The sequence below is a fragment of the Polyodon spathula genome, chromosome 36 (assembly GCF_017654505.1).
Source record: "Polyodon spathula isolate WHYD16114869_AA chromosome 36, ASM1765450v1, whole genome shotgun sequence".
In the NCBI taxonomy this organism is placed as follows: Eukaryota; Metazoa; Chordata; class Actinopteri; order Acipenseriformes; family Polyodontidae; genus Polyodon; species Polyodon spathula.
The window spans coordinates 4,223,506-4,240,646 of record NC_054569.1 but is presented as its reverse complement, the minus strand read 5'-3'; the positions used below and the strand labels follow the sequence as shown (position 1 = coordinate 4,240,646).

The 17,141-nt window shown below is 41.6% G+C and overlaps 1 protein-coding gene across 21 annotated transcripts in view; it reads left to right on the top strand.

Moving 5' to 3' along the window:
- LOC121303932 (neural cell adhesion molecule 1-like) overlaps nucleotides 1-17,141 on the top strand; it is a 150,179-nt gene that overhangs the window by 131,826 nt on the left and 1,212 nt on the right. For 12 of the 21 annotated variants that reach the window (XM_041234806.1, XM_041234808.1, XM_041234809.1 and 9 more), the window contains 5 exons: nucleotides 2,514-2,638; nucleotides 4,126-4,306; nucleotides 11,260-11,467; nucleotides 12,173-12,289; nucleotides 13,431-14,120. In XM_041234806.1, coding sequence (XP_041090740.1) covers nucleotides 2,514-2,638; nucleotides 4,126-4,306; nucleotides 11,260-11,467; nucleotides 12,173-12,289; nucleotides 13,431-14,120 — 1,321 coding nt within the window. Of the gene's footprint in view, nucleotides 1-2,513; nucleotides 2,639-4,125; nucleotides 4,307-6,416; nucleotides 6,581-11,259; nucleotides 11,468-12,172; nucleotides 12,290-13,430; nucleotides 14,121-17,141 lie in introns of those variants that run through there. The other 9 variants (XM_041234821.1, XM_041234818.1, XM_041234817.1 and 6 more) reach the window with 2 other exon arrangements.

Sequence of the window (17,141 nt, the reverse complement as noted above, 5' to 3'; positions counted from 1 at the left end):
TTTAAAGTGATTTGCAGTTCAGTGTTCTTAGTTTTGTAAATTAAGAGTAAAAGACCCCTGGTGTAAATGGGACTAGCAGTGCTTTTTAATTAACTACTCTGCTCAAACCAGGTCACTTTTATGACATAGTGAGTGACCGCAGTGTTGCATGTTAGTGCATGTTATTATACAGTAATAACCATTTGTACATAAGCGTCGTGATTTCTTTCCTCCTTAGCGACTGTGAACACTTACCAGTAGAATTGATGCTCATAACTGCACTAGCTCTTCACCTTTAAATGATTTCTTTGTCACTAACTCTTTTTTTTTTATTTTCAGCGATGTATGTTTGGATTACAAGATTGTTTAAATTCTTGCTTTAATTTATGGGGACTAGTGTGTTATGGATTGTGCTATGAGAAATGGTAGTAGTGCACCTTTAGTAGCTCACCTAGTATATTGGAAGCAATATGCAATTGCTGTAAACAGTTTTCATACTGAGTGTTTTGAACAGGGGTCTAATGTAATTTCAGCTGGAGAGTTGGAAACGGTTATCAGTAGAAAATGCCCTAGATTTGCAAAGCCTTTAAGCCTGTATTGTCTTTTTTTTGTCTTTTTTAATTTTAAACACTGCCCATAAAGTCAAGTTCGGGTCGAAGTTGTCTTCCAAATAATACCATTTGGAAAAGCATTTTGTCCCCTGCACTGTAAAATAAAATAAATAAAAATAAAATGAACAAATTGGAATAAATGTAAATGCCAGATTGGTTCAGCTTCAAAGCAAAAGTGATTGTTAGTATTTCCTGTAACTCCCATGTTACAGCAACATTAATTCCTGAATTACTGACAGTTAAGCAGAAGGATGCTATTATTTCTAATTGATCACAGCCTGCTTTTAATAAGACGTTGTTGTGGTTACTTAAGAAATAGCAAAATGTTCATGAACAGACCAAACCGAGATTTACTTTATTATTATTATTATTATTATTATTATTATTTATTATTATTATTATTATTATTATTATTATTATTATTATTATTATTATTATTATTATTATTATTATTATTATTATTATTATTATTATTATTATATTATTATTAATATTACCCACTGTCGATTAACCTCAATTATTCTTGCAAACACAGGTGCAGCATAATTGATTTCTTGTACCTGTGTTAAAGCAGAGGCCCCTAATAAACGAAGTGACCGAAAGTACCCATGTAACATTGCGTTTTATTTGTAGCAAAGAGATAGGAAGTATGAGCTCTGAGAGAGTTTAATTATCATGCTAATTTCAGCTGTAGCTGTAAGTGTTTTGAATCGTGCAAGTATCCTGCACACCCTCACCACCATACATATAATAATTAAATGTAATGTGGTAACCTGTCCAAACAACATGTTGAAGCTAATTAGATTTGCCATGTGTCTCTTCACTGGAGTGCTGGAATCTAGAACAATGACCCCCGAGGGAGCGCTCTCCACTTTACAAGTCTTCTCATCCATTTCCACAGAGTTGAGATTTTTCCTCTTGTCAGGAGAACAAAAATGCATTTGCAAACCCAAAACTGCAACACTGCAGTGGTCTTTTTGTCCCCCCAAACTTCATAAGGTGCGCTTTGCTTGAAAGACAGCATCGGAGGAGCAGGAGTTACATCGATTCTGCACGTCGCGGGATCTCTTTTATACAGCGTTCTCAAGCACTAGTGTCGGCAAAATGCGGTCTGTTAATCTGAACAGTGGGGGGTGGGGGTTTGAAAACTGACGTCATTTAAATCATGCAAATATGAACCTGACCTATTTTCATATGTGTACGGACAAGAAAGGAGACCACGGGAATTCTTTTAAACAGTGGCGGAATTTAAACCCACTGCATTTCAATCAATTGAATAGACCTAATCTTGGGCTAATATGTTTTTTAAACAAGCTCTTAGCGTGTAACTACATTTACCCGCATAATATTATGTATTGAGACGACGCTGTCTAAATAACTCTAATTAACAGCAACAGGAATGGAAGTGCAGCTGCAGGCTCTGTGGGAGTATCGCAGTAATTGAAGGGCATGACTGACCCATAGGAAAACGTGAATACAGTTTTAGCAGAAGAACTCGACTCAATGAAGCGTAATCCCCGTTCTGCGTGCTGCAAAATGTTACCAGATACCGTCCAGGGAGCTTTTTCTAAAAAAAAAAAAAAAAAAAAAAAAAAAAAAAAAAAAAGCTTAATTGCTTTGAACTGAACCAAGTGCTTTAAACTGCAGCTGCAGACGTGTTGAGCCAACAGGCTTATGGTTGAGCCCGACCCTTGAGATCAAAAGGGTTTTGCTCGTCCTTTTGAAAGGCTTTTGCTGTAGCGGTATAAAGTAGCATAAAAGAAAATGGTGCGCGAGTCTAACTGAACTAGTGGGACCGATTCACTGGTATATTAAGTCGAAATTGAGTCATTGTTGCATCCAGGCTCTTCTGAACTCCAGACCCCCCAGTGCAGCCGTGTTCCCCGTTTGCTAATTGCAGTCCCGGCAATATTTTCTTCCCAGGGGAACCCAGTCCTCCTAAACTGGAAGGGAAGGCGTACGAGTCTGGAAACACTCTGAAAGTGAACTGGATCAAGCAGGATGATGGTGGCTCTCCCATCAGACATTACCTGGTCCGGTACAGAGCTGTGAGTATCTTCGGCAGCACAGACCCCTTGCAGAATTATATCGCAGTATGTATTCAGTGTTACTAAAGTAGTCCCTTTATCAGAGTCTGTCTACTTGTGCATGTAATTTCATTCCAATATATATGTGTCTACGATAGCATTTTTCCTCTGCTTTGTGTTAAAGTGGCAAGGGCTGATTTTACAGTGCTTAACCAGTCTCGATGATGAAAGACCGTCATTAATGGGAAGTATCCAGCACTGCTGTATAGTTGTGCTTGCACAAAGTCTTGTCTTATGAAAGAACTGTGTTTGTTAGTTGCATAGAATTAAAAAGAGGTTAAGGAATTGATAATATAGGACTTTGTGGCAGGTAATAAGTATAAAGTATAAAAGTATAACAGTATAAAAGAAGCATGTGGACTGTTTGGAAAAACTTGGTATAATTGTATAACATTACAAAGTGCAATAATGTGTATGTACTCTACCGAATTGAAGACCAAAGGGGGACAGACGGGTGGTTAAATAGAGTTTTGACAAGGTCCATTCAAAAGCTTTGAAATGAGGTCCATGGCGTGTGTACAAGCAGGCAGGGCTCCCCTGTCTCTGGTGTGATTTCTCCTCATAGCCCCATAGCAGGCAGGGCTCCCCTGTCTCTGGTGTGATTTCTCCTCATAGCCCCATAGCAGGCAGGGCTCCCCTGTCTCTGGTGTGATTTCTCCTCATAGCCCCATAGCAGGCAGGGCTCCCCTGTCTCTGGTGTGATTTCTCCTCATAGCCCCATAGCAGGCAGGGCTCCCCTGTCTCTGGTGTGATTTCTCCTCAAAGCCCCATAGCAGGCAGGGCTCCCCTGTCTCTGGTGTGATTTCTCCTCATAGCCCCATAGCAGGCAGGGCTCCCCTGTCTCTGGTGTGATTTCTCCTCATAGCCCCATAGCAGGCAGGGCTCCCCTGTCTCTGGTGTGATTTCTCCTCATAGCCCCATAGCAGGCAGGGCTCCCCTGTCTCTGGTGTGATTTCTCCTCATAGCCCCATAGCAGGCAGGGCTCCCCTGTCTCTGGTGTGATTTCTCCTCATAGCCCCATAGCAGGCAGGGCTCCCCTGTCTCTGGTGTGATTTCTCCTCATAGCCCCATAGCAGGCAGGGCTCCCCTGTCTCTGGTGTGATTTCTCCTCATAGCCCCATAGCAGGCAGGGCTCCCCTGTCTCTGGTGTGATTTCTCCTCATAGCCCCATAGCAGGCAGGGCTCCCCTGTCTCTGGTGTGATTTCTCCTCATAGCCCCATAGCAGGCAGGGCTCCCCTGTCTCTGGTGTGATTTCTCCTCATAGCCCCATAGCAGGCAGGGCTCCCCTGTCTCTGGTGTGATTTCTCCTCATAGCCCCATAGCAGGCAGGGCTCCCCTGTCTCTGGTGTGATTTCTCCTCATAGCCCCATAGCAGGCAGGGCTCCCCTGTCTCTGGTGTGATTTCTCCTCATAGCCCCATGCTCTCGCCCTGGTTCTCTCCACTCAGAAACAAATGGATGACTGGAAACCAGAGATCAGGCTGCCAGCCGACAGCGAGTATGCCATTCTCGGGGGCCTGGAGTGGAACACGGAGTATGAGGTTTACGTTGTGGCAGAGAACCAGCAAGGGAAATCAAAACCAAGCACCTTATTTTTCAGGACCGTTCCAGAACCCACCTCCATACCAGGTAAGACCAACACTGCTAACGGCAGCACTGTCAGTCGGGTGTCAGGCCGCAGTGCCCCGCACACACCCCGCGGTTTGCTCCGAGCGTTTTAAAAAGGAACACTGATGTTATGCTGGGTCGCCTTCAACGCCCCTGCTGTGCTTTAAAATAAATTGGTAACCGCATTTCCACGATGGGGAAAAAAAACAATGCAATCCCAAGCTTATTTTAAAAGGGTCTTTGTAGGCCTGCACCCAGTTGACAGTGCTCTTTGTTATACAACTGTGCATTTATCACAGGGCAGCGGAGCAGGCTCCCTATTGGAATGCATCTGGACCTGCTCTTCACACAGCACGTCCAGGCTTTATGGGGGGTTTTCAAAGACATCTTGGATGTGTTTTTATAGGACCTGGGAAAGTGCTAGCTATACGTATTAGATAAGATTTAAGATCATTAGCTCGGTGTACTTTTAAGAGCAACTGGTCCTAACCCAAGAACAGATCTGATTAAAAAAAATCCCATCGTTTATTGAAGAGATTTTTAGGATGCTAGTTATATATCTTCTGAAAGAACTAAGTTCACTCTTGTTCTGTTAAATTCATGCTGTTAAACTGCTCAGTTTGTCAGTGGTGACGCAGCCCTGTGATATTGCATGGTAGTGCTTTTGACAGGAATAATCTGCTAGTGCTTAACTAAATGTTAGCAGCAAACAGCAAGTGTGTGCCACAGGGACATCCTTTCCCACACGCTTGGGCTGATCCTGCCAGACAGCACTGGAGGTTTGGATAGCAGCTAAATTGGTTGCATCACTGGTAGCCAACGCGATTCTGGGGATAGATCTTGCAAACCGCTGTGTCCTGGTTACACCCAGAACTCTCAACAGTTATCAATTTGATAACATCTGTTGCAAACCCAGAAAAATAAACTCACCGTTGCTAACAGAGGCGCATGGTGGTAGGTTTGCATAAAGCATGCAAGTGCAGGTAAGTATTGTGCATTGCAAGTGTGCTAATGCTTGATGTCAGTGTCTAAAGGCCTCCCCATGCACGACTAGGTTAACTGCTCTTTCTGTGGTTTTATCTGAGTGTAACCTAGATGCCAGTGGTTTAAAATATCCAAGGCTGGGAATATTGCTGGCACAGTTTAATGGTGCCGGAAGGATGGAATGAGTTGGTCCTAATGAAATTATCCAAACCTCCCAAGCTAGGGTTGACAAGGGCACAGTCCATGGCTGGTGCTCATTTATTTTATTTGCCAGTATACTTAGTGTGTAATAACCCAAGATAATGCATTAAACCATTATTACCACTTCAGTGTTTTACATCTATAAACATTCTTTGCAATTTGTGTGTGTGTGTGTGTGTGTGTGTGTGTGTGTGTGTGTGTGTATGTATATCTATATCTATCTATATCTATCTATATCTATATATATATATATATATATATATATATATATATATATATATATATATATATATATATATATATATATATATATATATATATATATATATATATATATATATATATGTTTTAACTATTTTGTGTTGAAAGGTACAACCCCTTACTTAAGACTCCTTACCAGAATAGGAGTTTTGACTCCTTCAACAGGAAACAGTTAGACAAAACCGTAACAGGGGTGGGGGGAGGGGGGGGGGATTTTGTAGGGGGTGCCGAAGATTGATCTTAGTCGGACAAAATGAGGAAGTTAGTTCTTTGTCAATGTTCATTCTTCGCACTACAGCCTCCTGCGTCACCACATCCACATCTCATGACCTTCTTCTGACCTTCACACTTTGACCTTTGGCCTGCCCCATGTCATCAGCTTTTTTGGCTTCTTTTTATGTGCTCTGAACTTTTCTCTAACCTGTGTTGATTTATTTTCATTTCCATTTTACCTTTGATTCTTAAGTTTCTGTATTTATGACCTATGTTTCTATCTTTCTCTCTTTCTCTCTCTCTCTCTCTCCCTCCCTCCCCCTCTCCCCTTGTCCGTGTTCATTTGTTACTTGGACGCCAATGGATCATCACATTGTCTTGTGCACCGATTTTATTTCTCTTGGGGGTTTATTTTTACAAATCTTTTCATGGTATAAATACCCCCTGGAACCATTCATGTTGGGGCTTCCAGCAACTTTGGGGAGCTCATCAGTGACATACACCCTTGTATCCCTGCTGCTCTCTGCAGTGACTGTCATCTTCGTCTTATAAAGACTCAGTAAAGAAAGGAAACGCCTGCTTTTTCTTATCAAGGCTGGATATTAATTTTTTATGCCTTTTAATCCACCCCCCCCCCCCCCAAAAAAATAAATATCTGCATATAATCCTGGGGTGGGGAAGAGATGTGTTCCCTGGAACTTTAATTGATCAAAAGCGGTGTTGTAGTTTGTACCAGACTACAATGTTTCTATTCATATCCAGAGAGTTGCGTAAGCTAATGAAATCTGATGTAAAGCTGTTTCTTCCATGTTGTGCAAAGCGCTGTATCTAGATGTGTCCGCATGCTGTAACTGCCTAAACAAGTACATCTGAAACTAAACTTCAAAACTATGTGCACACCCAGGTAAATCATACTAAACCCCTAGGGCTGTTTCCTTAGGCTAATTCATGTTAGTAATAGCACCATTTTTTAAAATCACAGCTATATTTGTCATGCAACTTGTTTTAGATAAAAAAAAAAAAAAAAAAAAAAAAAAAGCCAATCTTGTCAATTTATATAAAAAGCAAAATGTAAAACGTTGTGTCCTTGTTTTCTGGGTGTGAATGACGCTGATGGGAAAGAGCAGTTTGTTATAGAGCTCTAGCTTTAATCGTATAAACTGAATACTGACCCAACGTACCCCTTTTCAGTGCGCTTGTATTTAGTGCGAGTCAATTAATCGCAGAGCAAGAAATAGCTGCTTTATACAGGCACTGAGTCAGAGGGTTTTGAATCTACTCTTCATTAAAGTAGATACAAACTTGTTTTATGTAGAGGTGATCTAAGATAAAATAATCACTAATCAAATCACAAATACTTCTTAGTTATTATAAGACCCAATTTGCTCCTGAAACAATGAGAAATATGTTTTTGTGTTTGTTTGTTTAGTTTTTTGGTTTTTTTTTTAACTTGTAATAAAATGTTATTTTTTGGATTTGAGAGAATGCAGGGTCAGCTTCTGATCCAGGTTTACGTACACCCAGGTAAATGCAGCAAATATGTTTGTAACGCCACTGGTAATACCCTCGTGGTGTGCACATTCCTGGGGACCCCCTGCTGTGGCTGCTGGTTTTCACTCCAACTGAGCTCTCAGTTACTTAACTAGACTCTTAATTGAACTGATAATTTGCTTAAACAGACCTTTTTATTTGTTTTCAGCTCTTGATCAGTTTGCATATTTTAAGTTAGCTATAACATTTTGTAAGTAACTTGAACTGCAACTGTTTAAGATCTGAAAACAAGTAAAAAGGTCTGTTTAAGCAAATTATCAGTTCAATTAAGAGTCTAGTTAAGTAATTGAGAGCTCGGTTGGAGTGAAAACCAGCAGCCACAGGGGGTCCTCAGGACCGAGTTTGAGAAGCCCTGCATTAGAGGATGCGTTTGCTTTGCATAAGCTATTGATGTCCTATTGCAAGTGACTCTGCATATAATGCACAGTTCACAGCCTACCTCTGTAAAGCGTTAATTGATGGTTGTGCACTATGAAAGGCGCTATATAAAAATGAAGATATTATATGCTATACAGAATGTGTTGGTAAAGCCATTTTTCAGGGTTCTGAAAGCTGAATCACAAATGATGAATATGCGTGATATTATTTTATATTTATTTTTTGTGGATTCTGAATGCCTCGAAGCCTGAAAAAGACTTGCAATCACATTTCGGATGGGTTTATGATCCAGCCTCCCCTAAACCCCTGTGCTTGTACTCAAGAGCTCAGTAGAAATGCATGGCCCTGTGTTCCCAGTATAAAAGTATGGAGGATTGACAGCGTATGTGATCACATGTATAAATACAGTCAGATATCATTGTTAAATGTGTTTGCAAGCAGCTTTAACCTGAGGTGTACATCATCCTTGAGCTGGAGAACTACTTTAGCTAGAGGAAGCATTGTTCTTTATTATTTATTCCAAGTACAATACCCTGGCAGAGGCAGGTGTGCATGTGAAATCTGCCAGCAGTAAATACTGCAGGACCAAGGATTTGTTCCAGGTTAGCTATTACTGAACCCTGAGTTTAACAGGCTAACAGGACAATGTTTAAATGAAGTAGATTGATAGAATAAATGCACTTCATCGAATACTCCATGAAACCACCACTGTAGCTGTAGCAGCATTATAGTCCTGTTTATAGACATGTTTAAAGATAGTGACATGAGGACAATGTAGTTTAGATCTGTTCCAATCCTCTGTGTTTATTTTATTTGCACATGTTGTGAGGACGCAAGTACAGGTCAGTTAGGCACGCATTCCCTTTCTTAGAGAAATCAGTGAAAGATTTTACAAAACAGACGACTCAAGCCATGCGCGATAGCTTTGACATGCTGTACTCATCAATCTGAATTAAAGTTTCATTTAGCATAAGACATCCTCATAGAAACACTGCACACTGATAACCAGCGAGAGCAATGTCATTGTTCAGAAGTGATGGATGAGAACGATGTGCGCAGCATTGATGAAAGACCTGGGCTTTGAGCAAGTGGAGACAAAGCATGTACAGTACCAGCAATAAGAATGAGCTTTACTGAAACAATCACTCCTAGCACGAGGTGGGAGCAGGTGTGCACCTGCAAATGAAAGGACTCCAGCAGGAGGCTTAGAATGCCAGCTAATGAGTTACAGATATTATCATTTAAAAAAAAAAAAAAAAACTTTGCAGGCACGTTCAGTTCAAGTTCAGCTTATCCAGGATAGATCAGAGATCTCGTTTACAGCGTTGTCCTGGGGTGGATAGCAGCAACCAGTACTGGATTGGAGGACATGTAGAAACAACAGACCCTGAACCAGTTTTGTACAGAAATTCCCAGTTTAAACAGAATTAGGGGCTAACCAGGGACCAGTTTTAAATGCTTCATTAAAAGTTCCTTTTAAAAAAAAAAAAAAAAAAAAAAAGTTATGAATAAACTGCTTTCTCTTCTGGAAGCAGCTGGAATCTGGATCAGCTTACCATCTGAGGAGACTTACTTCCTCTAGCTAAAGAACCAGTTGGAATTGTTAAAACAGAAGAGAAGAGATTGAAGGTCGGAAAAATACAACAAGAAATTGGTATTTATCGTAGTAATCACCTGTTAGTGCTTGTGTGGGCTGAGTGTGGTTGTCATTTTGTTCGGCGAGAGTTTTCTGTTGATAGATGTGCTTTCGCTGTGAGCGTGTGTGTGGTTTTTTTTGTTGGGGGTCTCAGGAATCGCACTGTTGTTAAATGTGTACCCGCTTTCTCAGCATGGTGAGCGGTTCTATCGCCCTCCTCCAATCGGTGAGCAGCCTGGAAACCAAGCCCAGAGAACTCTGGGTAATAGGTATTCATGCCAAGAGCGATGCATGCGTGTGACAACGTGATAGCAATAGTTTCTTTATTGTATATTTGGAACAACTTTTCAGAACGGGAAATGTTAAAATAAAAATTAATAAAATAAATAAATAAATAAAGGAAAGGGGTGTGACTTGGGTGTGATTTGATGTGTGTTTTGTGTTTAAACAGAAAGAATATGTGGTAAAGGGTTTATTTTTTACTGTGTCGTTCTTCAGTGTTATTTTGTGCGTGCCAGTTCTTTGGGTGCGTGTCTTTAAATGATTATTTCACTGATATGTTGGATTGCAGTGTAGTTTGCTTGATTTGTTGTGACATGGAAGTCTCTGTACCACAAGCCCTGTTCTCAAAAGCTTAACTTAAACTTTCAATATGTTTTCTCCCCACCCCCTGCCCCTAAGGTAAGAGAGAGTTTTTGAAAGAATAAACTTAAATCAAAAACATATGTTGATTTGTGAATAGGGCTTCATGTCACCAACAGACTAACCTGTCAGATGTATTTCAACAATACTGATTCATTTAGACTTACACCTCTTTGTACTTGTGACCCAGTAGTTAACAGCGTGCAGTCACGTACCTCATATGAGAATTACCATGAGCATATCGGTCTGGGTCTTTGTGATTTAGATACTGTCCATTAACTCTACTCCAGTATTGGAACGACTTCCACAGTTTCATTAAAAACTAGAGCTGCACGTTCTGTGTGTTTCATGGTGGTAGAAACAGTATTGTAAATGTATATATATGTAGCTTACTGAACACTCTGTATATACATGTACGCATAATAGTGTTACTAACCTGTTTGTAGCCCAGTTTTTTTAGCTTGGTAAACTTTGAGGTATATTTCTGGTAAGTATATATTTTCTGTGCTTTCGTTTTAAATGAAAGTACAAAACACTGATAGAGAATTGAAATCGATGTCGTGTTTTTACATCAGCCGCTTATCTATCTAAAGGATCTGTAGACAGCTGTAAAAGAGAAAGAGCTTGATGTGTAAAGATAGTGACGAAGAAAAGGAGATTGATAAGGGCTTCAGGAGGGGTCTTCTTCTTTATGATTTGTTATTTGGTGCATAGACTTTCCAAATAACATGGGTCTTCTGTTCAGTATTTATGAAATGTAAAGAATTACGTTTTATTATTATTATTATTTTTTTTTACAACAGGTCAGTTTCACACTGTTCAGAATATCACGTTTGTCTATAGAACTGTCCTCTGTGGTTTGAACAAAGTTGGTATTTTCTTATCCCAACAAGAAAGGTAGTTGCAGGGAAGGAGGCAGCTCCATTCTTGCCGGGAGGTCAGGGGACAGGCGTCTTTATAAGAACGTTTTACCTACTAGATATTTATTTTCAATGCATGCCTGGTTTCAGCACAATGGTTTCTCGTTCCCTGAGCTTGATCTTGAGTTCTGAAGCGCGCAGCAGTTTTTCATTAGTTCTTAACCACGTCTTATTCTTTTAACTCAAAGACGAAACGGCTTCCGGCTCTGGCCTGAGCACGGGTGCCATCGTGGGGATCCTCATCGTCGTCTTCATCATCCTGCTGGTGGTGGTGGACGTCACCTGCTACTTCCTCAACAAGTGCGGCCTCATCATGTGCATGGCTGTCAACTTCTGTGGCAAGCCCGGCCCGGGAGCCAAGGGCAAGGACATGGAGGAGGGGAAAGCTGCTTTCTCGTGAGTAGCCGGTCAAGGGGAATTGTGATTTCATTGAAACTTTACCGTTCCAATATGTAGCCATGTGCTGAGTACAAAGGAAGTGTATTTTGTGTCTATTTTCATTACAGTGTTTTTTTCTTCCTCTTAAATATGTGATCACCTCTGACACGTCTCCAATTAACAGTGTTGCGGTGCTGCATTTAACATGTATTTTATGCAGCGCATTACAGGTGGGTGAAATGCAATAGGCAGAGGTTATGTGCTTGATCTACCCCTGCTACTCTGCACTGGGCTTGCCTGACCTCAGCACCCTGTTACTGGATCCTCAGCTGATGCCCTGTCCTAGCACTATTGCACTACAATGTCACTGTAGATATAACTTGTTGCATCCTAGTTCATATTGTATTCTAGTAGTTTTATTGCACTGACTGTAAACTTATTTAAATGTGAATCTTGCATTGTAATCCTGTACTGCCCTCTAACACCTGTAAGTCGTCTTGGATAAAGGCGTCTGCCAAATCCGTAAATAATAAACACTGCTTCCCAAAAAGTGGTGAACAACAATTTGTTCAGACAGCAGTAATCCGTCTGTTTTAATACTGCAAGCTAATTCCAGTGCTGTGCAGTAATTTGATTTGTTATTTTGGGCAGGTTAAGGGGCTAAGCAGACTGTCTGCAGTGGTTCCCGGTAGAGGGGCTAAGCAGAGTTGTGTTTCTCTACAGCAAAGACGAATCTAAGGAGCCCATTGTGGAGGTGCGGACCGAGGATGAACACACACCGAATCACGATGGGGGAAACCTGACAGAACCCAACGAGACCACCCCGCTGACTGAGCCAGAGTAAGCCCAGCACTCAGAGCGCTCTTCAACTCCATTGCCTTTCAGTTCAGATCCCCTGAAAGGGTCTCTCAAGTTGGAGTGCATCGCACTGTTACTGCACCCCGGAACCAGGAGTGCCTCGTCAGTGAATCAATCACCTCATTCCGGCTCGGTTCTCAGGAAGCAGACTCTTCCAAACCATTCCATTCTTAATCACCTTCCTCAACACAGTGAATTCAAGGGCGGGTATTCAAATCCATTCAGTGGCATTGATCCATGGGTAAAGTGTTTTATGCCAGGGCTACAGGCTGGTCATCTTTTCTTGATTCATGCCTGTGCTCTTGTAGACAGCGGGACAGGTTAGTAGCGGGCCCTGGTTTTAAACTGGTTAACTTTCAAGTTTTTTTAAGAATGACGATTATATTAGGTTCTCTAAAGGGGGTTGCACCAATCCACAAAAACATACATGTGACTGCGTAGGACAGCTGTAAAAAAGTGTTAACTATCTGTGGTTTTAATCTGTCAAAAAAAGAATAATAACCCTGATGTGAGAAGCGTTAGCATCTGCTGGTTGTTCCTTATTGTGTTGTTTTCTTGTTGTTGTTGTCTGGCTTTGTGGTTTTGTACAATGTGCCTGTGTTGTGATCAGCCCCAACCATTCCTTTGGTGATGCACCCATCAGTGTATTGGTTAAAATCTACAATTATTACACAAACAACAACAGCCATAGCAGAAACGGCAACTAAAAGAAATGATGCCCGTATCTACAGGCGCACACAATTCAATGCGGATTTCTGTACAAGCACATCCAGTCTACGAGTCTGCGACAACCAATAACGCCTTAGTCGATGCACATTCTAGAACGGAAAAGCCAGCGGCTAGTTTGTTTAGATTCACAAAGAGGGCTGCATCTGTTTTAGCTGTTTGTTATGGCTGTGATATTAACCCTTTACCTTATGTGTGTTTCTTCCCCTTGGGCTTCTCAGAAGCTTCTTGCTGGCTAAGCTTCGTGTGCTTATGACTTGTTTCTCGTGCTTTCTGACTTGCATGCGACGCTCGCTCACTCACTCACATACTCACGCTGTGTGCTTGTGCCTTGGCCCCTTTTTTCTCTGTCACTGCTGCTATATTGTCTTTCTCTCTTCTACTCCTATCCTCACAGGCACCCTGCCGACACCACAGCTACTGTTGAGGACATGCTCCCTTCTGTGGCCACTAACTCCGACACCATCACCGAAACCTTTGCCACTGCCCAGAACAGCCCTTCCAGTGAGACTACCACTCTCACCTCCAGTACAACCGCCCCTGCCCCTGCCCCCGTCCAGCAGGCTAGCACACCCAAAGCAGGAGTCCACTCTCCAACCTCTCCCGCAGCTGCTTCCACTGAAGCTGCATCCAAGGTTGCCCCACTGGTCGACCTCAGTGATGCCCCAGCTGCCAACAGCCCAGCAGCTCCTAGTCCAAATCCCATCAATGCTCCTAAAGCCCCAAGCGCCACCAAGACTCAAGCCCCCGCGGCCCCTCCAGCGGCTGTCTCCACCCCCACCCCCACCGCCGAGCCCCCGAAACCCAAAACCGATGCCGTCAAGAGCCCCGAGAATGAAGCGCCACAGCCCAACGGGGTGAAGAGCCCAGCCGAGGCAGCCAAGAACCCCACCAGCCCGAAAACGCCCTCCGCCCCCGACAGCAACGCGAAGCCGTCCCAGAACGAAGACATCCGAGTGGACCTTGACCTCGCAAAGGATGTTTTCGCTGTCTGGGGAAGTGACCCTCCTCCTGCTGCCAATCAGGCTGCTGTGCTGGCCCCGGCCGCTGCAGACTCCACTAAGCCATCCACTCCAGCCAAGGACGAGTATGGCCTCTTCTCAGTCTTGTGTTGAATGTCATGTTTGTTCTGGTGTCTTTAATTGCCTGGTCTCGTCCGTCTTTGTGTCACGTTGTATGCTTGTGGGGGCATTTTTCTTTTGTTGTTGTTTTCACTAATTTCACAGCTTCAGCACGGTCACCAGGTGGAGGGATAGGGCCCTTGCGCATTATTCTGCCTGTATGCGTGTCTCACTCCTGGAACTAATGACTAAACACTAACGACAGCCAGGAAGTTACTTTATTTAAGGCACCTTACACATGTCTTTTTTTTTTTTTTTTTTTTTGTAAAACTAAAAAGCTCGATTTTAAAAATCAGAGATAACCCACACCCAGACTTCTGCAAATCCAGAAAATGTTTTGACTTTGTTAACACCACCTGGTGGGTTAGCCAGGATTACCGTATAGAGGAGGTGGCTGCAATGCAAGGTTGTTCAAGTGAAATGGTTACATCTAGGTTATAATGCCATTTGAATGTTTTGGGTTTTTTTGTAATCTTTCTCTGATGGTACCTTCCCAAAAATCAGCTTTAATTTTAATTTTATTTTTATTATTTTTAAGTCACGCTGAAATGTTTAAGAAACAACTTCTGAGCCCGCGAAAAAATAAATAAATAAATAAATAAATTGTTAATGTTAAGTTTCTTTTCAGAAAATGCTGCAACAATTTTAAAAAGCCCTGTAAATCAAGATGCTCAATTACAAATGTTATAAATTTAAATAGGCCACTGGTAAAGATTATACAGGGAGAATAATTGTAGAACTCGGTTCCCAGCATCACTTTGTCTTTGTGAGTAATATTAACTGAATGAACGCATTAGTCTTTGAGTGGACTTTCAAGCAAAAGGACTACAGTTATTTTTTATTTATTTGTATTATTCTCATAGGCAGCTGGTATATTTTGAAAGCGTAATCACAGCAGCTGATATAACCAGCACTCTCGATAGCAAGTAAAATAGAGGATCTTCCCTATACACTTACTGGGACTGCTTGCTGAATTACATGATCTTCTCTGCCTAGTCGTAGAAAAACGTTTCATTAGGATAGGATATAAAAAAAGAAAACGGCCCATGTGATCAGATTTCGAAAAGAAAATAACATGACAGAGCGCTCAAACTATTAAAAACATCAGAGGTGTATTTGGTATTGGTTGGGCTCGGGTCCGATTGAAATGCGACTCGTATCTCATTTACTAGGCAAGTTTATTGTCCTTCCGTGTCTTTGTTAGGTCCCTTGGCATCCATTTCTTTTTCATCTTCTCTTTTTTTTTATTTTGTATCTGGAAAGTGCTTTTCCAGCATCAATGAGGCAGATTCATTGTACCGTGCCCTGTGCATTTACTTCAATCCTCCTCCCATGAAAAGAAAAGCCTTTTTTCTTTAGTTTCCAATTCTTCCTGTACACAGGAGATGCCATGATACAGCTTCACGATAGTTAAAATACAAGAGGCTTTAAATGGGATTGAGTCTCGACTACGAAACAAATAAAGGACTAGTCTAACTAGAGACCCCTGAGCTTGCAAGGATTTATTCCAAGCACTTTCTAGGTGTTGTGCATTGTTGACCTAAATGCACCAAAATATCATGCAGGGTGAAACAAATTTCTTTACTGGAGAAACAGACGAACCCCCTTTGATTCCAGTACAATGTATCCAAGGTGCCACCCCGTGCCTTGTTCTAAAAACAACACTTTATATGAGCAGTCGTTACCAGGGTACAGTTTGCGTTTTTGTGATTTGTCAGTTCAGCGTAGACTTGCTATAACAAGTCCTTTTGTGCTGTTTGAACAGCATCACTTTGCAGTTGACTCATTCAAGAGGTGGCATCTTCTACAGAGCAAGCGACAGCCTGGACACAGTGCATTGCTTTATAGAAACGTGATCTAGATTTCAGGCAGACGTGTTTCAGTACAGTAATGGATCAGGAAAGGCTATTGAATCGGTGAATGTAACCTGGTACTGAAGTGGTGACCGTAAATCCTTGAAGTACCTTGTTTTGGTAAAGAAGCTTCATGCAGGCTGCAGAACACACAACCGAGAGAGCAGTTCCGTAAACACCAAACTAAACAGTGTTAAAACGTACAGCTGCAAACAGCTGCAGAGATCTGCCCGGAAAACGGACGTTGAGGTGTTTAAACGTTCTGTAATGTAAATGGCTGACACCCTTAAGGCAAACGCATTTAAAAAAAAAACAAAAAAAAACATTTAAAATACAATGCATAGATGAGAAAATCAACTGGAAGGAGCAGTCGTATTGAGCCCAGTGGGTCCTGCTGTTCTTCCGCATTCGTTCCTGTTTTTTATTTTTTATTTTTGTATCTTCGTAGCTGATGCAGCGATTAGCTTCTTATGTGAAACAGGCATCGGCAGGGAGGCTGTTGTTTGTACCCCAGTATCACAGCATGAAGTCACCTCTAAATACTTTGCCACACAGCCATTCGGTTTCATCAATCAGCATTTCCACCCTGCCGTTACAGTTTTGTCGGTTTTGCACCGTAAGATTAAAGGTATCTTTAGTAAAGCAGGATTTTTTTTCTTTCTTTGTTTATTTTCTTGATTGTCTTGTCCACATAATTGTAAGAAAATCTGTTCTTAGTTTCATAGAATCCCATACGTTGTCACATTTCTCTATACTGAACCGAAGGTTCTGCAGAGGCACATTTAAATTATTTTATTCCAGCCCTTTTATGCGACACAAAAGGATTTAAATAATTAGTCATGTCGTGGATAACTAGAGCTTTCTCCGGTGCAAGCGGAAGGAAAAACAAAGCCAGCAATAAATTCACAAAGTTGTGTCTTGCTAGTTTTGTAGCGTTACTCCTTACATAACAAAGTGGGGCCAGTCTTTGTGCTTGCTCAGTTATTCCCCAAAGCTAATAAAGTCGGAAACAGCATTTCTGTTTCTTCATTTTTATTCCCCCCCAGTGCAAAAGTAAATTTGCCCTTTACCAGATGAAAAAGAGGAAAGATTGAACATGTTTTTAAATTGAGCTGCTAAAATTTCTTTGCATTT